The following is a 26,536-nucleotide window of genomic DNA, read 5'->3' on the forward strand; positions in this document are numbered from 1 at the left end:
CTGGATCCACAGCAGCTGGGTCCACAGCAGCTGGATCCACAGCAGCTGGATCCACAGCAGGTGGGTCCACAGCAGCTGGATCCACAGCAGCTGGGTCCACAGCAGCTGGGTCCACAGGTTTAATCTGGTAGTTTTCCTGACCCGGCCCACCCAGGAGCTGTGACTCCTCCCAGTCTCAGCGGTCAGCTGGATGCTGTGTAAACAGCACTGCACACTGACACGAACAGAGGAAATGTTTGTGTCTGTATCTGCTGAATACACTCAGTGATGGAGCCTCAGAGGTCACACAGGTCAGATCTATGGTCAACCTTTAGGGATCTCCTTACCTGGATCACTGAGCGTGCATCAGGACATTTTTCATGGAAACATGTATGATTTTGTGTTTATTTAGCAGTGACCATGCTATTGGGTAAGAGAATATCCTGAAGTATCAGTGGGAGGGTTTACAGGGGTGTGTTCATCGTCCAGACCTCAGTAACAAATTTAAAGACGATGAAGTTAGTTTTTCACCTCGTATGCTGAGGTAAACTTACTGACTTACACATCAGAGCTCCACGGCGTCACAATCGGCAACAACACATCATGTGGAGAGAGGAGGAGGAGCCAAATGTAGACAACTGAGGTGAGAGTGAGGTTGAACAGAAGGAGAGTCATTTATTAAGGCTGGAAATGTTGACATACATAAAATGTGAAACCAGGACTGGACTCACTGACTAAACTGGGGAAAATAAAGCAAAAAACAAGGAAAACTGGAACATGAGACCAGGATGAACTAGACCATGACGTGAGAGACACAGGAAACAGGCAACCTGACAGAGGAAAACAGACACAACATAAGCACACAAGGGTCATTAGGGAGAGTGGACCTGACGACACACAGGAAGCAAAGCTATACACACTGAACACAGGACGTGGCACTGTCAAAGTAAAACAGGAAACACTAATTCACACAATATGACACAGGAGACGGGAGGGAAGAACGGAAGAACTAGACGAACTTGGAAGACAACGGGAGGAGACGCACATGATGCACTGGGAGAATGTACAGGAGGCACAATACAGACAGAGGACACATGATTTAAGAGACATGCACAGAGGACAGACTTACACAGGAAACAGGGATGAAGCGATAAACTCAAACCTAACTAATCCATACTGACAGCAAACACTAGAACTTTTCTCCAACACAGCAAAAGAGGAACCAAGATACAGAAATACTGCAGATGCTGTCAGTCTGCAGCTCAGAAGGCATGCTCAGTGGTGACATCAGCAGTGACATCATCACCATCTTCAGCCAGTCCCTGACCTCCTCCATCACACTGGCTCATCTCCATGGAGACGGCCGGTTTGTTCGGTGTCTTCCTGCTCCAACAGATGGACAGCAGCAGACCAGTGGAGATGCAGTACGGACAGAAGACCACTAGATGGCAGACGAGTCTGAGCACAGACTCACAGGGAGGAGGAGGAGCTGAAAGAGGAGGACACAAAGGAGGATAGAGAGGAGGAGTCAGGAGGAGGATATATAGGAGGAGTCAGGAGGAAGATACAGAGGAGGAGTCAGGAGGAAAATACATAGGAGGACTCAGGAGAAGGATACATAGGAGGAGTCAGGAGGAGGACACAGAGGAGGAGTCATTAGGAGGAGACAGAGGAGGAGTCAGGAGGAGGACACAGAGGAGGATAGAGAGGAGGCGTGATTAGGGAGGAGACAGATGAGGAGTCATTAGGAGGAGACAGAGGAGGAGTTAGGAGAAGGATACATCGGAGTCAGGAGGAGGATAGACCGTCCCATTTCACAAGCTTTGCACTTCCGGCCTTAGCGGTCTTTGAGTACGCGGCCCTTGAGGACCGTTGAGGCTGCAGACCCTGGATTGGGATACAGCCACAGAGGACGATAGAGAGGAGGACACAGAGGAGGCGTGATTAGGGAGGAGACAGAGGAGGAGTCATTAGGAGGACACAGAGGAGGCGTGATTAGGGAGGACACAGAGGAGGAGTCATTAGGAGGACACAGAGGAGGCGTGATTAGGGAGGACACAGAGGAGGAGTCATTAGGAGGACACAGAGGAGGAGTCAGAGTCTGTTTTGTCTGTTTGTGCTTGCTTCTCTCTAATCTGACATTCGAGTCATTGGTCAGAGTGATAGCCGTACTACTTCCAGTGTGGTTCCTGATGGTTTTAAACATGCAATTGTAAACCCTTCATTAAAAACCATGTCAACTAAACCTGGCCTTGATCCTTCAGTTTGCTCAAATTTTAGACCCATTTCAAAGATTTCATTCCTTTCAAAGAATTGGAAAAAATAGTTTGTAACCAACTGAATAAGTTTTTAGATGCTAATGGTATCATGGAGGTTTTTCAGTCTGTTTTTTAACATCTACACTCCACTGAAACAGAACTTTTACGTGTTTTTAATTATATCTTTTAGAAAATGATTGTGCAAGTCCTGTGATCATGGTGCGTTTAGATCTTACTGCAGCGTTTGACACTGTTGACCACGATATTCTTATCTCTCGTTTGGAACACCTGGTTGGCATCAAAGGTGCAGCACTGGATTGGCTTTGCTCATATTTGAGGTGCAGAACGTTTAGTGTTAAAGTTGAACATTTTGAGTCCACCAGCCCTCCTTTCTTGTGGGGTGCCCCAGGGCTCAATCCTTGGCCCTCTTCTTTTTTCATTATACCTGCTCCCTTTGGGGTCTACGCAGACGACAGCCAAATTTATCTGCCTTTAGCACCAAATGGCCCAGGCTCCATCCAAATCCTTTTGAACTGCCTTGAAGATGTCAAAGCTTGGATGGCTCTGGACGTTTTGAGTTTCAATGAGAGTAAAACTGTATTTAGACCTAATAATATTTCATGCAACCCGCCTGGGAATTGTGGGTGGTGTGACTCTTATGTTAAACAGCATATGACAAACTTGGGAGTCATTATGGACTCAGATTTTAAATTGAACAAACATATTAGTTCTGTGTTGCAAAAAAGCTTTTTCCAGTTGAGGCAAATAGCAAAGCTGAAGCCAGTTTTGTCAAGACGTGACATGGAGAAGGTAATACATGCCTTTATTTCAACTCGGCTTGACTACTGTAATGCACTTTATGTTGTATTGAGCCAAGGATCTATTGCACATCTTCAGCTTGTTCAAAATGCTGCTGCCCGCCTCTTGGCTGGTACTCACAGGCATGAACGTGTAACATCTATCCTGTTCTCTCTTCGTCGGCTTCCTGTTCATGACAGAATCAATTTCAAAGTGCTAACGCTGATTTATAATGATTTATATTTATGACCAGCTGCTTTTGGTTGTCCAATAATCTAGACCAAAAAGTAGAGGAGAACGAGCCTTTTCAATTATGGCCCCCAAACGTTGGAATACGTTGCCTTTAAATATTAGACACACTCCTTTTTTTGAAAGGTTCAGACTGGTGTGAGTTGATATGTTTATTATGTGTGTTATTATATTTTTATGTGAGCGTCATGGTTTTATCTTGTGTTTAACTCCTTTGTTTCTGTACAAAACTTTGGGCAAACCTTCCGTTTTTAAATGTGCTGTATAAATAAATTGGATTTGGATCTTCCCCACTGACCTTTGACCTTCAGCTGTACATGGATCTTCTTCAGATCGTCTCCAGCCCTGCGGGTGGTGCAGATGTAGTTACCACTGTCAGAGACTGTGGGGTTTCTCAGAGTGAGGCTGAGGTCTCCAGTCTGCAGAGCGTCGACTCTCATCGATGTTCGACTGAAGCAGCGATGGTTCTGATCTTTAAGATCTACTCCGCTCTGCAGACGTATGTGGACTGTTGGGACCTTCAACTCATCGCGGTCCCTCACTCCTGGTGTGGCACTCCTGGAAACATCAGCTGGTACCTGACAGGACAGCAGGACAGACTCCGCCCTCTCAAACACCTCCACCCCTGGGGCATGCTGGGAGTCTGAGGACAGAAACATGAAGCAGGTGTGATCGAGTACAATGAAATGGAGCTGCAGGACAGAAGAACTCCAGAGGTGAACGAGGAGATGATACTGAAGGATAGATGTGTAGCATCTAAATCACACATGGTTTTAGGTCATTATGGGCGGAGTCTCAGAACTTTAACTGCAGTTTCAGACCCTGCTGCTGGAAACACACGACTCATCATGCAGGGCAAATTTCCAGCCTGTGACTAGAGAAGATCCCAACATCCATCCTTTTCTGTTAAAGATGATCAGAGTGCTAAAACAGCTTTTTTCTATATGTGCTAGTCATAAATCATCTTTACTCCTAATCAAAGATATAATTCATATATAAATCTGATCAATACATTAAAGGAGAAATGTAGCTTGAGCAGTGAACATTATTTTGTGTCTTCCTCTGATCAGCTGATCCAAGTACAAGAACAGAGAAGCTTTATTTGCCAGCCTATCAGCTTTAAACGGTGAGTCAGATAAAGGAGAGAAGAAAAAGCGGCGGTTTCATGACTCCGAGGATTGTTAGACATGATGATGGAGCAGCCACCACAGAGCACCTACATCACCTCAGAGTTCCCGTTACCTTCAACTCACCTGTAGAAACGGTCAGAGCAGACAGCAGCAGCACACACACACCTGCAACAGGACAGAGGTCACTAAAGGTCACCAAAGGTCAGAGGTCATGATGAGGACAGACAGGTGTAGGAACATCAGCTCACCTGCAGCAGTCAGCAGAAACAGGCCTGAAACTGAAGAACGCACTGATCAAAGAGAAGCATTCAGCCTGCAGTGATTGGCTGTTCCCACACATCAATAACCCACAGCGCCCTCCAGTGGTGGAAACACAGATAATACATGTGGAGAAACATGAAGGAGACTCACAGCAGAGGCAGACGCTCCATCTCAGACAGCCGTCACCTCCACAGCTCCACAGCTCCACAGCTCTGCTCCCCGACCTCCTACATCACACAGAGAAACATCAGCATTTCTGAGCTCAGACCGAAAAGTTTCATGAAATCCTTAATTTGAATCTGCTGCTCTGTGAAGAGATGAAGATGTGACTCCAGAGTCTCCAGCTGAACCATCATCTATGTGAAACCAGATAAATGTCAACTAAAGCTGACCACGACCATTACAAACACCTTCACCTCCAGAATGAGCGAAGCTTAATGGAGGGTGGAGCTTAGCTGGTAGCTCTGAGCATCATCTCGGTTAGAATCAGGAAGTAGGTCATCAAATGTAAAGTCTGACTGTCACTCTCAGAGAGCCTCGGGTTAAAGGGGTTACCTGGTTAGTCCAGGTGAGACATACCTCTCTGTTTCCTCCACAGAACCACACCTCCAACCAGGACCAGGACTACAGGGAGGACCAGGAGATAAAGAGGAAGGGAGGAGGAAGAGTGTGGAGAGGAAGAGGAGGGAGTAGCGAGAAGAAGAGGAGAGGTTGTACTGGGAGGAGAATCTACAGGAGAGATTATGAAGATTGTTCAGTCAGTTCATTATCAGGTCACCAGGCTGGTTTGTATCTATAAACAGGAAGTGATGTTAGTGTCCTGACCTCTGACCCTCAGTCTGCTCCGAGGAGAACGTTCATGAATATCAGTATAACACGAGTAGAGACCTTCATCAGACCGCTGGACTTTAGTGAGGATGTGCTTTGGTTTAGGATTATGTTCAAGTGGACTCCCTTTAATGAAGAAATAAGCTGCAGCTGTTTTCCCATTGCTGCACTGCAGAGTGACATCACTTCCTGTCCACACAGGAAGGGCCGGGATCAGCAGAATCACACCTTTAACTGACAAACAGAGACAAACAGAGTTAATGAGAGCAGAGAAACGTCCAGATGTTGTAGCAGCAGCAGATGAAGCAGCGTGTGTACCAGTTACAGTGATGTTGATCTGATCACTCTGTCCAGAACTGGTTTCACACCAGTAAGCTGCAGAGTCTGACTGGGTGAGAGATGAAAGGATGCAGGAGGAACTATTAAACCGCCCAAAGCTTGAAGCTGCAGCTGCTCCACAGTCCTCAGTGGGTCCTCCTCTGGTCCCCTTCACTGTCCATCCATCAGCTGTCTGTCCATCATCAACACAACTCAGATACACTGAAGATCCACTGAAGACCTGCTGAAGGTTTGGACTGACAGACAGAGACACTGGAGGACACACACACACACACACACACACACACACACACACACACACACACACACACACACAGTAAGTGTATTTGTGTTCTTGTTGGAGTCTCACTGATTGTTTTCACTTCCATCAACTCACCTGCAGAAACAGTCGGTGCAGACAGCAGCAGCACACACACACCTGCAATAGGAGGACAATCCACAGACTTGAGCTTTTTCTATGGGCAGAAATCTGTGCCACCAGAAACTGAATTTGAATAAGTTAAATTTGAATTTGAATTGCTCAGATTGAATCTGAATTGTAACTTGAATAAATGCTTTTGAAAACTGAATTTGAATTAGTCTAATTTGAAATTGAATTTCTGGTTTGAAAATGAATTGATTTGCTTTGAAACTGCATTTTATCCTTTAAAAATTCAGCTCTCGAATAATTTCAGTTTCACTTCTCACCATTCAGTTTCAGGTCTACAATTCAATTTCAGTTCCAAAATTCAGTTTTTTGGAACTTACATCCGGTTCCGGTTCAAGCGCAGATTAATAGAACTACGTTTTACTAGCGGACCGACCGAAAGTGTTACTGACGGGAATCTACAGCGTCTTGAGCTGAATTAAGACTTCAGAAGTCATTCGTCATGTCGAATGACCAGCGGATAAACTCTCAGGTTGGTAATAAATGTATTACATGTATAAGAACAAGCGTCATGTTAACAAATGATAGCCGTAAGGTAACTTTTATGCTTATTGTAGCTATTAGCTCAAAACGCTAATTTAGCGTAGTTTGCCCTGGATTCAGCTTTGACAACAAATATGATCGACTGTTTCTAGTAGAATTCCAAAGTTGTCATCTTGGACCCTCTCAGAGTGCCCCTCTGTATGCTTGCAGAGACCCCTACAGTAGGGAAACATGCAAAACGGTGTCCAAACCTTTGTATTTTAGCTTTATTTATGTCTTACACAGCATCCCAACTCTTTAGCTAACTTAATAACTTTAGCTAAAGTGAATAGTTAGTCTAATTCATTAGTGCAGCATTACTGGATCACCTCTGTTTGAAGTGTGTGAAACACACACAGACATCAGCCAATGACTCACATGATCTTCACATATCACAGAATCTGTTTCCATCCATGGAGTCAGAGTACATGAAGGACTGTTTACTGTCAGCAGTGCTGTAACACAAAGTGACCACTGAAACCCTCCAACAGGACCTGCTCAGAGGTCCGCTGTGTTTCGTCTCACACTCTGATCCAATAACTGAGTGAAGGACTCATCGAGGAGGAGGAGCAGAGGAGCCGTCTTCATGGTGTCTGGATTTCAACTGAAGGCGTGCGGTCTTAGCAGCAGAGAGATGCCTCGGGCTCCAGTTTCATCACTTCCTGTTGTCACGTCAGCTGTGTGTCCGGCTCACAGAGGTCCTTCCTAAAGTGTCCCAGCTGTCCCTCTCACAGCTCCATGAAGCTCAGAGAGGACACGCTGACTCTGCAGCCATCCACACACACTCATCCAGCTCTGGTTAACCCTTTCAATCCAGCTGATGGCGCTCCAGAGCTACTGATCTGTCAGTGGATGAAACACTTCATCACTGACAGGCTGATGCTCTCTGGCTGTTTCACACATCTGCAAAAAAACAAAAATACCCCAAAAAGATGAAGTTGTGGTCTGTACAGTTTGTGTCTTCTTCTGTAGCTAAGATCTATTGAAGGCAGAAGAGAAACTGCTGATAAGATCAGCTCAGCTCAGCCCAAGTTAAAAAAAAAAGCTGCTGCTGCTGTCTTCATGTCCAGAGCACGACTCAGTACTATGCTGGACTTGCTAATAATTGGTGGCGTACCAGGGGCTTCTGTTTAAGACTATGTTTGCTCCTCACTGTCACCAGCTGTCCTGTTTCGCCGGCTGTTCGGGACAGTCTGTTGGGGGACAGCTAACAGGGCCTATGCTACCTTCGGCTGCACGGGCTACACAGGCCTGGCTATCAGGTTTTTAGGCCTGCAAAACCGAGTCTCCGGTTCAGTGATCCTGGACTCCAGAGCTACAAATAGCCTACATGTCAGCTAAAAGCTAAGCTAAGCTAAATATAATTAAAGATAAAGATAAAGTAAGATCAAGTGAGTAAACAGCAGGTTTGCGTCGGATGAAGGACGTGAGGATATGAAATAAGAAGTTCTCTATAAGTTTTTAATTAAATTGCAATGCAGGTAAGCTAAACAAAAACACCACTGTGTGTTGTAACAGGAACAGGAAGGGACACTCTAACGCAGAGAGAGCCAACACCAAGTGAGAGCCCCAGTGTTTCATGTGGTGTGACACCAACAGTCACAAACTGGGAACCACCATCTGCTCACTATGGCCCCGCCCCTCCATGAGCCTGGTTCTGCTGCAGGTTTCTTCCTGTGTTTTTAGTCTGTTTTCTTTGGATCTTTACCTTAAAATATCATTTGGGTCAAAACCTTCGCACATCAACATGATTGTACGTTCTAGTAGTAATCATAATAACATGTTCTGTCCAGGATAATTTACTGTGTAAGATTACAGCCTGGTCTCGTGGACCAACAAACACACGTTCAATAGAAACCTTTAAAACTAGATTCACAGTGTAATTGGAACCAAATGTTTTATGAGGGTGAGACACATTCAAAATATGTGTAATATCCATTTAACTACTGATTGCACCTGAGAATCTAAGACTATATTAACCCTTCCTCAGTGTTAGGTTATTAATCCTTTATTTATCCAGGTAAAAAGGCCATTGATATTGTCATGAACTGGCTGTGAAGCAGGCAAGATTGGACCCTATGCAGACTCGCAGACAGGACTTGAACTCAAAAACAGCCTTACTGCCCGAGTGCTGGAGATACTGCATACAGGAATGTAAACTAAACATACAGGGAAAAACAACAACGAGGGAGGCGAAGACATAAATACACAGGAGGGCAAACGAGGGACCAAAACATAGGAGGGAACACAGCTGAACATAATCTAAGTCAGGGCCTGGAGGCCCGGTGTCCTGCAGGTTTTAGATCTCACGCTCTCTACACACCCTCTTTACACACCTGAATCAAATGATTAGTTCATTACCAGGCCTTTGGAGAACTTCAAGACATGTTGATGGATCAAGGACACGTCTAAAACCTGCAGGACACCAGCCCTGGAGGCCTGGAGTTCAACACCTGTGATCTAACAAAGGAGACACAGGGAACAAAAGTCATCCATAACTCCACGTCCATAACCATGCAAACTGATTAAACCATCAGATTCTAAAATGGTTTTTAACAATAAATTGTCATCAGTTACATCCATCAGTACCACTCCAACCACCTGTACTTCTTAAACAGTCATCTGTCATTTGAGTTAAAGCTGTGTAATCCCATTAATCTCATTAATATTAATACCTTTAACACCAGAACCATGATTAATGTTCAGTCCCAAATGCAGAATCAACATGTTTCTCTCTATATTACTTTTGTAATAGAAACCAGGGGTTCCACTACCCTTACTTTTATTTGTATTACAGGTACAGTTTGAGTGATTGGTATAAGATAAGATAAGATACATACACAGTATGTGATTATGGATATGGTTGGAAATATGCAGGACATAAACTATATAGCTTAACATAACTATTGTACCACTACTATTCCTATGTATAGACATGTACACACTAAATATACATATGTATACATATACAGACATGTATACCTGCACATGTCCGTGCACATGAAGGTCCATTATGCATGAAGTGGTGACCGTGGATGTTCAGTGTCCAGTGACTTATGACATCGTGATTGAGGAGTTATAGAGTCTAACTGCTGTTGGGATGAATGATCTGGGAAAGCGCTCCTTCCTGCAGCAAGGGTGTTTCAGTCTCTGACTAAAGGAGCTGCTCAGCCCACTCACAGACTCATGCAGTGGGTGATGTGGGTTGTTCATGATGGATGTCAGCTTTACTAACATCCTCCTCTCACCAACCACCTCCACAGACTCCAGGAAACATCCCAGCACGGAGCTAGACCTTAACAGAGTCCTGCAGGTATTTAAGGTTTATTCAAGAGCTAGACAGATGGTACGTGTAGTTTTAGAAATTCGAACAGAAAAGAAGGCAGTCAAAATTATTGGATTTGTGAAGTTGAACTTAATAAACTGTTCGCAAATGACCAGGTTGTTTCGTTGATAATGGCTCGATGAGTTATTCTGTGTTTGATCCAAGCTTCAGATACTGTAGCTGTCCTGATGTCGTGGAAATGGACCTTCCCTCCCCTAGTCGTCACTGTCCCCGTCTCCATGGAGATTGTTAAAATAGTTTTGTTTACTGAGTATCTTTGCATCATCGCTCGACTGCCAAACTTGTTTTGTGATCTGACTCTGTGAGCAAATTGTGGCTCACCTTTAATAACCCACTACAGGTAGCTGTTCATGTAACCTGTTTGACTATAGGATGTGTGGTTACCCTGTCAACTTCAGGTTTATGGCTACACAGTCATGGTAACCATGGATACACTACTGTCTTAAAAACATTATATCAAAGTGTTTGTTGTTTGTGAAGACGCAGTACTGCAGGGTTGTCAGCAGGTGGCAGTGTTGGTCACAGTGACATGTAGTTATAATGGGCCGTCTGGTTGTGATGCATGGCTGTGACCAGCAGAGGGCTCACAGCTCACCTCTGTCTATAACTCGTGCTCTTATATAACTGAGGCTCTTATGTAAAACACATGAAACAGTCTCAGCACTGACAGAAAACTCACCCATCCTCCGGGAAGATGCTCGTCTCCATGACAACATCCTCAGGAACACATCACTGCACAGGTGATGCAGTGATGTGTTCACTGCATCCAGGAGACCCCCCGCCCCCCCCAATGAAATACACATAAGTAGTTTTTTGTTGTTTAATTTCTTGCTTTTTTTTATTCGCTGTTTGAACACAAGGACATTTTCAGGCAGGAGAAATCAACCAGTTACAAGCAGGTAGCAGTAGATGACATCATACAGCGGGAACCTCTGATTGGCCAGGCCCTTTCTTTAAAGGAAGACAATTGGTGGACAGGAGTACAGGTAAGTGGGGGTGTTTCCCCGACGGAGCTGAGGACACTGACTGTGTGTGTGTGTGTGTGTGTGTGTTGTCATGCTCAGCCCCATGGTGGAAACAGAAACACACATACAAACAAATAAATAACAAACAAAAGCAAACATTAACGACTTCCTACCTCGTTAACTAACTAACCTAACTCACCCAGGTGAGCACTAATTGATTTTCTAACTAAGGAGCCAATCAGCTGCAGCCACACAAAAAGGAAAAGAAGAAACGAGGTGACATCATCACACTAAAGCTGCGGGAATGGAAACTAAAGCTAGCTTCCGATTGGCTGTGAGTTCAGCTGTTTCCGTGGCAACAAACGAGGAGACATTTATCATGGCCGATAAGACAAACCAGTTAGTGAACTGGTTTGTGGTTTCTGGACTGGGAATGATGTAGAAGATGTGGTTCATTATCAGAGAATTGAGAACTGACTCCAGACTGGCTGATTGATCAGTCACCTGACTATGAGGTCATTAATTACTGTGATTGGTCGATGTCAGAGTGTTTCTGTGTTCACATGTCTCATCTCTGACTTTAGTTAAAGAATGTCAGTGTAAACAAACACGTCGTAAACAAACAAATAAATAAACAATCAATAAAGTGTACATTAAGGGATCAATAATTCTCTCTTTGATTCATGCAGACTGATCCACCATGGAGGTGAACACTGGCCTGTCACCGGCCTCCAGTGGCAGTGACATCAGACTATGTGTGCGTGCGGATTGGTCGGTTTGAGGGTGGGTATGTCTGAGTTAAAGCTGCACCGAGGGGTCCTATCAGAGAAAGAAACTGTGTGTTTACAACTACCAGGGAATCCACTGAGAAACAGACACTTTAAACAGTCAGTGAACGCATCATGACCCTGGTCAGTGAATGCATCATGACCCTGGTCAGTGAACGCATCGTCATCATGGTCACATGGTCAGTGAATGCATCATGAGTATGGTCAGTAAACGCATCATGACCCTGGTCAGTGAATGCATCATGATTATGGTCAGTAAACGCATCATGACCCTGGTCAGTGAATGCATCATGACCCTGGTCAGTGAACGCATCGTCATCATGGTCAGTGAATGCATCATGACCCTGGTCAGTGAACGCATCGTCATCATGGTCAGTGAATGCATCATGACCCTGGTCAGTGAACGCATCGTCATCATGGTCAGTGAATGCATCATGACCCTGGTCAGTGAACGCATCGTCATCATCATGGTCACTGAATGCATCATGATTATGGTCAGTAAACGCATCATGACCCTGGTCAGTGAACGCATCGTCATCATGGTCAGTGAACACAACATGGAAATATAAAATACAGCTGGTCAGTGTGAGGCTGTGACAGGAAGTGGAAACATCTGGATGAGTGCAGCTTTCACGTGTTTGTGTGTGTTTGTGTGTGCGTGTGTGTCTGTGTCAGTGTGTGTGTCTATTTGTCGTTGATTCGGAGTTTGAAGGAGACGCGTCCGGCGAACTTGTCCCTGTCACTGCCGGCGGCGAGCGTGTTGGAGGTCACTTTACACTCCACGTTGATGTCTGTGTTCAGAGAGGCGTTCAGGAACTTCACGGCCACTAGAGGCTGAGTGTAGTTCACCTGAGACAGTAAACACATCGCATGTCAGTATTAGTACAGTACTCTGTGTGTACTGAACATGTACATGAGTGTGCACTGAGTGAATACTGAGCGAGTACCTGGGCCTTCTTGCCGTAGTACGGGTAGTACATGAGGTTGAAGGTCCCATTAGGAGGATAATAAGCCAGTGGTCCGATCTTGTCGCTGTCCTCCCTCTGCACACAAACACACTGATCAATACTTCTGATTGGTCGTCAATACGCTTCAATAACCTGTAACTGGAGGTTACTAACACGTAACTCTGCTGTGATTCTGTGATGGAGGCACTAAGGGACTCTATCATGATCTACTTCCTGGTCTGCTGGTCTTACCCACTCATTTTCACCCACTCTGTACCTCTGAGGATGGAGACGACACAGGTGAGATGAAGACAGGTTCACAGACAGACAGACAGGTTTACAGACAGACAGGTTTACAGACCTTTGCTGCACAGGTGACATAAGGAGACTGTCTTTCCTTCCCCGGTAACATCCCGATCACCTGCAACAGGTAGAAGAACAGCTCGTGAGAATGTCATTGGAGGGTTTGAGGTTAAAAGTCTCTTTTGATTGGCCGCTTTCTGAAACCTACAGACAGGAAGCACTTCCTCCTCTGGCAAAATCATTTTCATTGCAGTAACACTAGAGTGTAACTGGGCTTAACATGGGGGTCAGAGGTCATACCCGGTTCAGTTTGATGAGGATGCAGGGCTGTCCTTTGTCGTAACCATAGAAACGATCCAAAACCCCCGAACACTCCTCCAACATCGTCCGATTGAACTGACAGGAACGTTTGGGATTGTTCCTCACCTGCAGAGAGAGCAGGTCAGACAGGTGTAGGTGAGGCAGACAGGTGTGGGTCAAACAGACAGGTGTAGGTCAGACAGGCGTACCTCTCCGCTGTCCTCTTGGATGAAGTACTCGTCAGGTGTGCATTCATCGTTGGTCTGAACCTGATAGCTGTCGTTGTACGCTGCAGACACACAGGTGCAGACACAGGTGTGACAGGTAATCGGGCAGGTAACCTTTCAGTTATATTGATAAGTGGTTAAAGAGGCGGGGCTCTTACGGGACAGGAAGGAGTTGAGATTGTGGATGAAGCCGTCCCAGCTCTCGGTGTCTGAGGTGGAGAAGGTGATCTCCAGCTGGTTTCCCTTTGGGCGAATCATCATCCCTGAAACAGGAAGCAGGTCAGCGCTAATCAATCACAGCTGAGCCTCATGAGCCTCTGTTGATAAACCGCGCCCCTCTCTGTTGTGGGTGTGTCCTCACCTGGAGTGGCCAGCCGGTCCTGCCAGGTGGGCTTGTAGTCGTCGAGTGTGAGCAGCAGGATATACATGGTGAAGGCGAACATGCCCGCCAGACACAGGTAGAAGATCAGGTAGAAGAGCAGGATCAGCCCTGTGGAGGGAGGTGATGGTTACTCAGAGCACAGCATGCCCCTCCCCCGTTCCCTCCTCTAATGTCATCTTTATAATCCTCTTGTGCTTAGCCCCTCCCCCACCCCTCGATTCATACTGAAGTAGGTCATCGGTGTGAGGGGGAGGGGGAGGTACTGTAATCTGCTCAGCCTCTGTTCCTCTTCATCCATCGTCTGATTCCAGCTGACCTCAGAGGGGCTCTGATGGTCACATGACAATATCTATGGCAGACTCAAGCTCGCCGCCATCATCCAACCACTAAGAGAAGACAGAGGTGAGAGAATCACACGCTCACTTCATTTCCTCATCAGACGAAACGTCCTCATCCACACCTGGGAACACTTGCAGGTGACCCTGATGCTAGAGTGCAGGGCTCTAGAGTGCGACCAATTTAGTCGCAAATGCGACCAAATTTTTCAGTGGTGCGACTAAAATAAACGTTTGGTTGCACCTGTGCGACCAACTGTTCGGGTAACAAAAAAAAGAATCTCTGCAACTCTCCGTGTGGTCAACAACAGACACACATTATGCCCCTATCGTGGACTAGACCAATCAGAGATAGTCAGGGGCGGGACCTCTCTGATTGGCCGTGGTCCAGTTGAAAGTGCAGGTGGAAGAGAGAGGTGAGTAGCTTGAATAAAGCGATATCGATTCATTAATGGATTCCACACAAAGACGTGAACACAGAGTGGACGCATCAGAATCAACTTTGTCTTTCTCGGCTTTCTCACCCGACGGCCCGTAGACGGACACGCTGTCGGAGCTCAGCGATCCTGATGCGTCCGGTCCGCTCTGTGTTTACGTCTTTTTGCGCTGATTCTGAGCTGCAGAGGTTTTGTCTCTCCAACCAAAATCCACCGAGCCAGCAGCAAAAGAAGCAGCAAACTGCGCTTCACATTTGATCAATGTCGTCATGAATTCCCTCTGACTTTTGCTGTTTTGCTTCCACCATGATAAAAATCACACTTCCTGCACAGCTCTCTGTGTGTACTTCAGGAACAGTTTCCCGTCTCAAATCTGTTTTCAGCATCATTCATTCGCTTATTACCCACCAGTCTACCGTTGTTCACAGCGCTGTGGCTGCTGTCTTTTTCTTTTTTCACTTAAATGACCTCGGCCAAGAAAGCCTAATTTCTGCTGTTCAATACTGAAGAAATGTAAACTTCTTAAAATTGTGCAAAATTGCAGAACATTGTAGAATATTTTTAAGGTTATCTGCTATAAAAAGCCAGACCAGGAAAATCTCCTTCATGTTTTTCTGTGTTTTATTCTCAGTTACTTTCACTCAAAGGCATCTGCTGTGATGTATCACATCACATGTATCAGTACTGATAAATGATCAGAATTATAATATTTCTGACTGTCTGAGGCTAAGTTGAATCGAATCGGGACTTTGAAAACCGGAATCGAATGGATGATAGAAATCAGTGATGATACCCAGCCCTAGTGAGCAGCCTAGGCCCGAGAGGAGTGGATGTAGCTGTGGGTAATAAGAAAAGATGAAAAGAAGGATTGATAACTTTTTTGTTAAGGCCTGATCCGTCTGAAATTCATAGCCAGCTCTGACACAGTGCCATCAATCTTTGAATGCTGAAAAAGCAGCAGTGTATCCAGGAAACACATTATATGCTGCAATAAATGCACTGCCCAAGTGTCCCCTCTCCCCACTGCCTTTCAGCAGCAGACAGCAGCAAACAGGTCGTCAGAGAAGGCGATGTGATGATTAAGTTTAACATTTTCTACAATATTGACAAAGCACTTTAAGCACAAGTTTGTTAGTTAATAATTTACAAATCAATATTGTCTGTATGGACTTCAATTCCCCCCCCCTAAAAAGTGCAAATGTAAAACTGCGGTGTTAAGCGATGCGGTTGAAAAATTTCGGCGCACTGGTGCAACCCTGGCAAAAAGTTAGTCTAGAGCTCTGATATAGTGGCAGAGAACTGGTGGAGAACAAACAGGTCCTCACTGTCCTGTATGTCCCCCATCACTGATTTCATCACAGTAAATGTCTTTCTGAAAGTGCAGAGCTGAGTTTAAGGATATAATCTACCCACTGTTGTCATCGTCAACGCCCTGTACAGCTACCTGAATGCGACTCCAACAGAGGTTTTACCTGTTCACTGCGACAGCCAGTGGGCTAGCCTTGCTTTCCTGTCGCCTGTCTCTTTCAGGTGTCTAGTTGGTGGAGCTGACCCAGTTTCAGATGCAGCACACCTTAGTAGGCCAGTCCCCAGTGTGTTATAAAGAAACTCTGACTGAACATCCAGGTCTCCTTCTTCGCTCCTTATGCTTCCCTGGGTGATCGAGAACTTATCCTGACATGGTGCATTCAGCCATGGATGTCGCACCACTTAATCTGTTTTTAGGTTTCTTTACTTTGTTCCATTAAAATATCTTATAGCATATTAAGCCTTTGTGTGGTCTCTCTCTTCCTTGTCACATCCTTTGAGCCAGGTTGTGCAGTTATTTTGGTCTGATAAGCTTTCTAATGTTTCATTAAGAGCTCTGTACTACCTTGTTAGATTTAAGGCAGTGCTGTCCGTGTTATATTTGTCTGGATAAATTGGTGACTTGTAGGGCTGGGCGATATATCGAGTTTTTTAAAAATATCGATATATTTTCATACGAGATATAAGATGTGACAATATCGTTTATATCGATATAGTCTATGTTACGTTATAATTATACTTGTGGAGCCGCAGGTTTGCCTCTCTTTCGTCCACTTTTGTCTCTACGCAACGTTACTCGGCCTCGCCTCTCCTTCACTGAACACAACTCCGCCTCCCCCATAGCTTCACCTGCAGGCAATGACAAGATGAAAGCGGAAAATCTCCGTTAGCGAGTTACCGCGGATCGCCCCGTGCGTGGGGCTGGACGGCGTCAACGTGTTAGCGAGCTAACCGCGCTAACGACATGCAGCCCGGAGGGGCTGCACGGCCTAAAATCCTTTCATTTTCTCAAAACTCGACAGTGCGCCTTATGTATGAATTCTGGTTGTTCTTACTGACCGCGAACCGATTTTATGTGGAACACAGCGCTCAGCAATCTGTCAAAAATGTTCTAATATGACTTTGCTAAGCTACGGAGCTGCACCGCTTGATGGATTGTCAGAGGATTACGGCTACCGGGGAGGAGCCTCGCGGAGTGATACGTACTGTGTGTGTATAAGGACCACAAATGGCACCTGTTCAGAGACGTGGTGCAGCTGTGAAATCTGTCTCTTTGTTATTATGCTCAGCGTCTATTAGTTTACATTTTGACTGCACAATTGTGAGCTTTTTGTTATGCACAAAAACAACATTGTTTTCTTTTATTTATGGACCATGATTGTTTAATAAATGCTGATAATTTATTTTTGAGTAATTTTTCATGTACATCTACGCTGTATGTAAATAAAAGTGCCCGTGTGACATCTGGGACACAGTGCGACTAAGAACTCTCTTTTTGTTCTTAACTTATGGCTTTAAAAAAAATATCGAGATATATATCTTATATCGCCATCCAGCTAAAAAATATCGAGATATGAATTTTGGGTCATATCGCCCAGCCCTAGTGACTTGTAGACACAAGGTCAACTATGGTGTTCCACAGGGTTCAGTGCTAGGACCAATTCTGTTTACATTATACATGCTTTCCTTAGGCCAGGGGTCTCAAACTTGTGGCCTGCAGGTCACCTGCAGTCCATGTCATCCCCACTTGCGGCTCACATATTGACGTGAAGAAACATTTTTAAAATTATTCAAAAAATGATTTAATATGGATGCAATATGAGCAGAGTTTTACAGGCATAGCGCTAAAGAATGTAGCCTCATGGCTAGGGATGGGTATCGTTTAGGTTTTATCCGATACCAGTACCAAACCGGTACTTTTGAAACGGTGCCGGTGCTCAAACGGTGCTCAAACTGGTGCTTAAAGAATGGAGAACACAAACTTTGTCCAAAAACCTCTCATGTTCAGCTGTTTTCCACTTTTTCTTTGGTCATTTTAGCCTTTTTGGCCAGGGTGAAGGGAGCATCTGCCATCAAACAAGAAGACAGCCGCATGTAGCTATGATGGTGTTTGCTTGTTCACCTTACATGCATTAATGTAATAACGTGGTTAGCCTACTCAACGTAAATTACACACGAACAACATGAAGCTACTCACGCAGAGAAGAACGGCTGCTGCTGCATCATCATCCTCATCATTTCTGCTACACTGGCAGGGCTAGGGGCCAGGACTCTCCTCTTCGGGTTCTTGGGGGATGTTGCTCCGGGTCCGATAACAGGCTGATAACAGGCACCACACCCGCAGTAGATGTGCTCGGTGTGAGGTCTCGCAGCAAGCTATCAAATACGGCGCATTTCTCGGCTTTTAAAAAAAACTCTATGTGTCGCCAGGTGTTTCATCAGATTTGAGGTGTTACCTCCTTTGACAGTATCACAGTATCAGCTTAAAGCACTTGTTGCTGCTGAGTTTGCATCTTTTGCTGTGAAGTACAGCCAGACTTTGACCGCTTCGCCTTGGACATTTTTAATCTGTAGCTCTGCTCTAAAAGAACGTACGTACCTGGACCCGCCTACTATCCTCGAAACGTAAAATGATTGGCTAGAATTCAAAGTGTATCACAGCTCAGGAAAAAAAGCACAGAAATGCTGCTTTTTGGTCTGGTTACTACCGTTTATGACAGAATTATGTGTGTGTGAGCGTGAGGGAGGGGGAAAAAGGAGAGTGAAAAGTACAAGGTGCCACCCATGAAAAAGCGGAAGAGGGAAGCTTGTAAATACACTGCAGTCATTGAGTCTGTCCATCATAGTCTGGTATGGTGTCTCCCTCCTAAACAGTTGACCTGTCACACTGCTTCACATTGCTAGATATAATTGTACATTATACACTCTGTGGTATTCATTTCCGTAATCCTGTTTTTTATGTGTATAGAATTATTATTTTGTTGGTGCCGTTTACATGTTGTTGTGTTTTACACTGTGGTGCTTCAGACACACCATCGACCGGAACCAAATTCCTTGTATGTGTTTGCACACACAGCGATAAACGTGACTCTGAAAGAAACCACTGCAGCCAGTGCAGAGCTATTAAAACTCGACTGTACGCTGCGTTCACTGCCTCCAAAACAGAAAAGTTGGGACAGCCTTTCAACTTTCCAACAGTAGATTTTGACTATACCGCTCTACCACGATATAGCATGTTGATGGTGTCATCTAGCTGCACCTGTTTTGATTGAAAGCATTGCAGCGGCTGCAAGCAATATCATCTGCAAATTATGTTCACGTTTCGGAACATGAGGAAAGCCAAAAACTGCGCGAGTGGAAAAAGGTTAGCGTTCATCCTCCAGCTTCACTGTGTTATGCTAACATAGCTGTGTCGCTAGCGATCAAAAGCACATCATTATATAGTCAAGTCAAAATGTATTTCTACAGCACATTTAACCATGCCACACTGGATTCTACTCTGGCTGCTTTTCACCAGTTTGTGAATTGTCCCACAAGGAGCAACAAGACAATTGACCTACTGTATGCTAATGTGAGAGATGCATACAGAGCCACCCCCCTCCCCCCACTAGGGAAGTCAGACCACAACCTGGTTTACCTACAGCCACAATACACACCCCTCGTCCAAAGGCAGCCTGTCACAACGCGCTCCATCCGGAGATGGACCCCAGAAAAGGAGGATGCTCTGAGAGACTGCTATGACACCACAGACTGGGATGTGCTCCTGAGCCCACATGGTGAGGACATAGAGGGGGCGACACACTGTCTTACAGACTACCTCAACTTTTGTGTGGACACGGTCGCCCCTGCTAAGACGGTACGGTGTTATCCTAATAACAAACCGTGGGTAACACAGGAAGTCAAAGCTGTCCTCAACATTAAGAAGAAGGCTTTCAGGAGCAAAGTGAAGGAGGAGATGAAAGCAGCACAGCAGGAGGTGAAACACTGCCTGAGGGAAGCAAAGGACACCTACAGGAGGAAGGTGGAGCAGAAGTTGGAGAGGAACAATATGAGGGAGGTCTGGAATGGTGTGAAAACCATCACAGGCCACAACACCAAGAAAAGCACAGTGGGGGGGACTGTGGAGAAGGCAAACGAACTCAACAACTTCTTCAACAGGTTTGACCAGCCCACAACCCCCCCACCCTCACCCTCACCTTCACTACAGAGTCCTCCCCCCACTCTCCTGCCTCCCTCGCTCCCCCCCCTTCCTGACACCATGACACCCCCCTCCTCCAATCCCTCTCTCAGCAGCAAGACATCTCCCCCCCTCCCCTCCTCCCAAACATCTCCCAGTGTCACAGTGGATCAGGTCAGGAGACAACTGAGGAAGCTTCGCCCCAGAAAGGCAGCAGGCCCAGACAAGGTGTGTCCTAGGATGCTAAAGGCGTGTGCTGCTGAACTTGGGGAGCCGCTACAACGAGTCTTCAACCTCAGTCTGCGACTGGGGAGAGTGCCCGCCCTCTGGAAGACATCCTGCATCGTCCCGGTTCCCAAAAAGAACCGGCCCAATGAGCTGAATGACTTCCGACCGGTGGCACTGACGTCACATCTTATGAAGACTCTAGAGCGGCTCTTCCTCAACCTCCTCCGACCACAGGTACAACATGCCCAGGACCCACTACAGTTTGCATACAAGGCGGGTGTCGGAGTGGAGGATGCCATCCTGTACCTCCTACACAGAGCCCACTCACACCTGGATGGGGGAAAAGGCACGGTCAGGATCCTGTTTCTTGACTTTTCCAGTGCCTTTAATACCATCCGGCCCTGTATGCTTCAGGAAAAACTGAACAGGATGGAGGTGGACCCCTGCCTGGTGGCTTGGATCTCCGACTACCTCACCGACAGACCACAGTACGTCAGGCTGAAGGACATCACGTCTGACACAGTGGTCAGCAGCACAGGAGCACCACAGGGAACTGTGCTGTCCCCTCTTCTCTTCACCCTGTACACCTCTGACTTCTGCTACAACTCTGAATTATGCCATATTCAGAAGTTTGCAGATGACACGGCCATCATGGGGTGTATCTGGGATGATCAGGAAGAGGAGTACAGAAGTCTGGTGAGGAACTTTGTCACATGGAGTCACACAAACCACCTGCAACTCAACACCTCAAAGACTAAGGAACTGGTTGTGGACTTCGGGAGGTCTAGAGCAGGTCCACTGCCAGTTCAGATAGAGGGGGAGGAGGTGGAGGTGGTCAACAAGTACAAGTACCTCGGGCTGTGGGTGGACAATAAACTGGACTGGTCATGCAACACAGAGCACCTGTATAAAAAAGCCCAAAGCCGACTGTACTTCCTCAGGAGGCTGAGGTCTTTTAACATCTGCAGGAAGCTCCTGAGGATGTTTTACCAGTCGGTGGTTGCTGGAGTACTTTTCTATGCTGTGGTGTGCTGGGGGAGCAGCACAGCAAAGAAGGACTCATCCAGGCTGGAGAAACTGATCAGGAAGGCTGGCTCTGTGGTCGGCATGAAGCTGGACACTCTGGTGACAGTGGCAGAGAAAAGGACATTAAAGAAACTGCTGGACATTATGAACAATGCCAGGCATCCTCTGCACACGGCCATAAACAATCAGAAGAGTCTGTTCAGTGACAGGTTGCTTCTCCCAAAGACAAGAACTAACAGACTTAAAAACTCCTTTGTCCCACACGCCATCAGACTGTTTAACTCCTCTCTGGAGGGGAGAGGGAGGGGAAACAGGAGGACAAAGGAGGGGGGAACAACTAAGCTGTAGTGCCTCTTCACCTCACTGTGCAATACTTTTTGTAAATAGTCAACGGTGCAATAGACTCAATACTTGAAATGTGCAATTCACTTGTATTTTTATTTTTATTCCTATTTATTCTATTTATCCCCTTCGTATATTTTATTTATATTTGTCTCTGTATTTATATATGTGTGTGTGTGTGTGTGTGTATATATATATATATATAACAATTCTGTAACTGTAACTTCGGTCGTTGCTGTGCTTTTTGGAAGTCGAATTTCCCAGAGGAACCCACCCGAGGGATTAATAAAGTTCTATCTTATCTTATCTTATCTTTAAACGACTAGTGTACATCAAAGTGCTTCACAATAAAACCGCAATGCGGCCAGAACAAGAAACAAATAGTACAATGATACTTAAAATTGCATTTAGTTGGTGTAGTGCAGACCGAATGAAATTCAAAGCTAATTTAAACAAGTGTGGTTTCAAGCGTGATTTGAAGGATTGAATTGATTCCGATGTATGGATTTTGACTGGGAGATTATTCCAGAGTCCAGGAGCAGCAATGGCAAAAGCACGGTCACCTCTGGTTGTTAAACGAGACCTTGGTTGCATTAGGAGCAGTTGGCTGGAGGATCTCAGTGCTCGCCTTGGGTTGTACAGATCAAGCAGATCAGTTAGGTAGCTAGGGGCCACGTTAGTTAGAAATTTACAAGTGAGCAGAAGGATTCTGAAACCAATGCGATATTTGACGGGAAGCCAGTGTAAGTTAGCGAGGACAGGGGTGATGTGCTCATGCCTTCTAGTGCCAGTTAAAGGCCACACGCTTGATCTGGTATTGTCATCCAGTCTGGACGTGTGCATTACGGATGTACGGATCACCAGCTTCTCCGCGGCCGTTACTAACTCTACTTTTTATGATATCTACTGTAATACAGCTATATTGTTTGATGAACTTGCTAACTCCTTTATTTCAACATGCTCCTCGATTTCAGACATTGTGGCTCCATTAAGGACTTAACGCTGAAGGCCAATTACCAACCATGGCTGAATGAATCCACTCGCGCTCTCTGGCGGGAATGTCGCCGAGCTGAGAGGAGATGTAAAAAAGACAAACTCCAGGTGTCCCTGGACATCCTGCATAACTGCCGATCAAAATATCAGAAGACTGTCCAAACTGCAAAAGCTTCATTTCTGTCAGAAATTATTACTAATATTTAAAATCTTCTAATCCCTGCTCTGCTGCTCAGAGGGATGCTCCCCAGCTCTCTGTGAAAGGTTCTGAAATTACTTTATAGATAAGATCTCAGCACTAAGGGCACCATATCTGCCGGGAGTCTGAATGCTCTATGGCTTTTCAACAGTTTGAGCCCGTATCCTTTTCGACTTTAAAAGAAATTATTGATCGTTTGAGAAGCTGCAGTACGCTGCATGACATTCTTCCTTCCCGCATTATTAAGGAAGCTCTGATTACTATTGGACCCTGTATCTTACTTTTGATGAACTCTTCCTTGTCTTCAAACACGCAGTTGTGCAACCAGTTATGAAGAAAAGCCACTCTGACCCCAACGCTCTTTCACATTACAGGCCGATTTCTAAACTTCCCTTCATGTCGAAAATGTTAGACATGAAGGGAAGTTTTATCTACCGGCTAGCCCAACTTCAGTAACCCTGCAAACGTCACTGCTGTTTAGTTTTCTGTCTTCATTTATGTTGAAGTGACAGCAGAGCTGTGTGCACGTCTTGCAGACGTGTTTCTTCACTGTGACCTCTGACCTCTGACAGGAGCTCAGAGAAACACTGTCACTGCTGTGAACTGGTACTGTGTGAATAAAGCTGAGGTGACTGGTTCCACCCAGAGCACTACCACCCCTCCGTCCTTCCTACAGACCTTCCACAGAAACTCCATCAGCTCTGTCCAAACACAGCTTGTTCCCCTTCAGAATAATCTAGAACCTTCTATAACACTGGTACCCCCTCAAGGACCAGCTGAAGATCATTTTAACAAGAACGTCTCCTGAGCTCCCTCCTGAAAAAACGCGACCTCACTGTGGTCTAACTGCCTGATTCTGGATGTTTTGTCTCCACCCCCTATGGTCATGTGACCAGTAGAGTGACTACAACCTCCATCTGAGTCAGTGACATGTTGTACTGTCCCTTTAAGAGTCCTCAGGAGCACACTAACATATCTGCCCGTGTGTGTGTGAGAGAGTGAGTGTGTCTTAATCTGGATTAAGCGGACGAGTTTGATTGGATGGTACTCTGAACACACACACACATTAAAGAATGACCTTCATACAGGACATGGCTGTCAGAGGGCGAGCAAGCATCACTCTCACTCAGAGAGAGAGAGGCTGCCAACATCACTGCTTCAGTATTGGTCGTCATGAGAGCGATCAGAGCTGATCAGGGTTATTGATCAGCTGTGATCAGTTATCAGCCTTCACTGTAACAGAATCAGACAGACGTTCCTCCTGATGTTTGATCACATCGACTATCAGTAACTGAAGTCTGTGACTGTATTGATCTCTGAGTCCACCTGTGACACAGCGAGCTGATTGGACCGTGGAACAGATCACCTGAGGATGGAGCTCTGAGCTCACAGACACACCTGGAAACAGCTGGAAACAGCTGTTCCTGACCTCAAACACACCTCTTCAGGTGCAGCTGACTCAGTCTGAGACAAACCAGATTTAAGCCGAGGTGCAGACCAACAGAGCTTTCATCCAATCAGAAACAGCCTGGGACGATCACCTGGATGCATCCAGGTAAGCAGACGCTCAGGCAGTGTAAGCATGTACAATGAGATTCACAGCACCTCCTCCCCACGTGTGGAGAGACAAAGGAGGCGAGGTGCAGAGTTCTGTGGTGCTATAAACATATGAACGGTCTCATCTTAAACAATGTCAGAAAATAAAGCACTCTGTGTGTGATCTCTGCTGTGAGTGAGCCCAGGAGCAGACAACAGGACGACTCTAACAACCCACCTGTGACAGGCACGTACACCTGGACAGGTGGGAGCACCCTGCTGACATCAGGAGCTCAGGTGTGTTAGTGCTGTCCTCAGCAGGTGTTCACAGGTAAGCCCTCTGCTAACAAAGCTCCAATACTCATTGATTATAATCAATACATCAGTTCAGAGCTAAAACATCCTGTCTGCCCCGAGGGTCCCGCCCCACAGTTTGGAAAGCACAGCTTTAGTTATCGATTAACCGGCTGCCCTCTGCTCAATCAATGATCAGCGTGTGGCTGATAAACGGACCGTTAGCACGATCGATCCGCGTGATCGATCAGTAATCAATAATCAGCTGTGCGCGTTCACAGATACCGTGAACACACAAACCGATTCGCGGAGACGCGCACGGATACCGTGGTACTGACCCCAGCTGGCGGCGGTCCGGCCCAGCAGCTCGTGCGTCCTCGGGTTCCAGAAGAAATCCCGCCACTCACTCGAGCCCTTCCGGTCGTCCTCCTTAGAGCCGGACATGATGGAGCTGGCGGAGGTGATGGAGGTGATGAAAGACGAGGTGATGATGGAGGCTCTCCAAGTCCCTGATGACGAGGATGCGGCTGACGGAGCGCGCGGACACTCGCTCTCCGGGATAAACCCCTCCCCTTCAGCGCCCGCTGACGTCACCGCCCGGCTCGCCAATCGCGGCGCAAGGAGACCCCGCCCTCTGCGGGATTGACAGACCGTGACATCATAGACCAGACCGTGAGGGGGAACGTGACCGTGACGTCACTCACGTGTACCATAACCAGCAGCTGATCGACTGAGAAGACGTCATCACGCACGGCCAGTTTATTAGAAACACCCGAGAACTGTAATCAGAATATTTAGTAATCCCCGAGGAAATGACAGTAACAGTACAAGTACCACAGGTTAGTATATAATTATACTGACACACTACACACACTGTGTACAAATACTACAGGTTCATACATACATGTGTTAGTTATGATGATGCTGACTACATATTTGTTTGTACTTGTAAATCACAGAGCAGCTGATCACAGAGCAGCTGATGTCATCAGCAATAACAAACCCAGATTCATCCAAACTGAAATTGTAGTTTATCTTTTAAACACTACGACTTTACTGAAGTGTGATGTACTGGCTTTACTCAGTTTGTAGATGTTTGCCGTAGACTGTATTCAGTGTTCAGCTTACAGTCAAAAATGATTAAGTCTCTGACAAAAAGTGTTTTTAAAATGTTGTCTTATTTCTTTAAAGTATCTGAGTAACAGTTCGTACAGTGTGATCCAGTGCAGCACGCCAGCTATGGGACCAAAGAGCAACTGTGATGTATTTGAAGCAAAGACAAAATAACATTTACAAACGTAAAAACAAATCTTAAACATAAATCAGCCAAACTGCAGTGGTGTTTTAGCACCTGCAGCAGCACTGTGGACTGACTGGAAGCGATGGAGAGACGGGTGTTGAAGGCCCAACCAGAGAGAAGTGCAGCAGTCCAGTCTAGACGTAGGATGTAGCTGCAGGACGAAAGCTTTATCTTTAAAGCAAACATGTTATCATCATATGACTGGATCAGATAAACAGCTGGATCTCCCAGTGACTGCAGAGCCTCCACCAGTATCACTGTAGTCTGTCCAGTTTCAAATCTCACGGCCACCTGAGTGCTGTATCCCATCAT

At 45.9% G+C, this 26,536-nt stretch overlaps 2 protein-coding genes across 4 annotated transcripts; both read right to left on the bottom strand.

Annotated features, from left to right (window-relative positions):
* Window positions 1-648: 648 nt before the first annotated feature.
* LOC146712281 (uncharacterized) lies at window positions 649-7,379 on the bottom strand. The gene is made up of 9 exons (XM_085436148.1): window positions 7,317-7,379; window positions 5,822-6,014; window positions 5,575-5,737; window positions 5,255-5,404; window positions 4,826-4,902; window positions 4,663-4,692; window positions 4,538-4,579; window positions 3,583-3,927; window positions 649-1,468 (listed from the first exon to the last, which is right to left on the bottom strand). Exons 1-9 carry the CDS (start codon window positions 7,377-7,379, stop codon window positions 1,242-1,244), a joined length of 1,290 nt encoding a protein of 429 aa, XP_085292274.1. The 3' UTR covers window positions 649-1,241.
* Window positions 7,380-10,943: 3,564 nt separating this feature from the next.
* Window positions 10,944-25,517, bottom strand: atp1b2a (ATPase Na+/K+ transporting subunit beta 2a). Of its 3 annotated transcripts, none has more exons than XM_085452051.1 (9): window positions 25,263-25,517; window positions 14,029-14,157; window positions 13,826-13,930; window positions 13,650-13,729; window positions 13,441-13,566; window positions 13,199-13,258; window positions 13,090-13,116; window positions 12,838-12,933; window positions 10,944-12,739 (listed from the first exon to the last, which is right to left on the bottom strand). In XM_085452051.1, the coding sequence occupies exons 1-9, from the start codon at window positions 25,366-25,368 to the stop codon at window positions 12,575-12,577; spliced, it is 894 nt and encodes a 297-aa protein (XP_085308177.1). In that variant the 5' UTR covers window positions 25,369-25,517; the 3' UTR covers window positions 10,944-12,574. The 3 variants fall into 3 exon arrangements, with proteins under 3 accessions (XP_085308177.1, XP_085308178.1, XP_085308176.1); XM_085452052.1 differs by having other exon boundaries at window positions 13,054-13,116; window positions 25,263-25,437; XM_085452050.1 differs by lacking the exon at window positions 13,090-13,116 and having other exon boundaries at window positions 25,263-25,515.
* Between the last annotated feature and the right edge of the window lie 1,019 nt (window positions 25,518-26,536).

The sequence above is a fragment of the Copadichromis virginalis genome, linkage group LG3, assembly GCF_057382275.1.
Source record: "Copadichromis virginalis isolate Kocher_CV1m ecotype Utaka linkage group LG3, C_Virginalis_male_GT1.1, whole genome shotgun sequence".
Lineage (NCBI taxonomy): Eukaryota > Metazoa > Chordata > Actinopteri > Cichliformes > Cichlidae > Copadichromis > Copadichromis virginalis.

What these genes read in the sequence shown, in the direction of transcription:
- LOC146712281 (XM_085436148.1), bottom strand. Translation starts at nt 7,379, where the DNA reads ATGAAGACGGCTCCTCTGCTCCTCCTCCTCGATGAGTCCTTCACTCAG. An exon ending in ATCCTCACTAAAGTCCAGCG is followed by an intron (nt 5,405 to 5,574) that starts GTCTGATGAAGG and finishes TCTCTCCTGTAG; the next exon opens with ATTCTCCTCCCAGTACAACC. An exon ending in TGCTCTGACCGTTTCTACAG is followed by an intron (nt 3,928 to 4,537) that starts GTGAGTTGAAGG and finishes TTCTGTCCTCAG; the next exon opens with ACTCCCAGCATGCCCCAGGG.
- atp1b2a (XM_085452052.1), bottom strand. Translation starts at nt 25,368, where the DNA reads ATGTCCGGCTCTAAGGAGGACGACCGGAAGGGCTCGAGTGAGTGGCGG. An exon ending in ATGTCACCTGTGCAGCAAAG is followed by an intron (nt 13,117 to 13,198) that starts GTCTGTAAACCT and finishes CTCCATCCTCAG; the next exon opens with AGGTACAGAGTGGGTGAAAA. An exon ending in ACTACGGCAAGAAGGCCCAG is followed by an intron (nt 12,740 to 12,837) that starts GTACTCGCTCAG and finishes TTACTGTCTCAG; the next exon opens with GTGAACTACACTCAGCCTCT.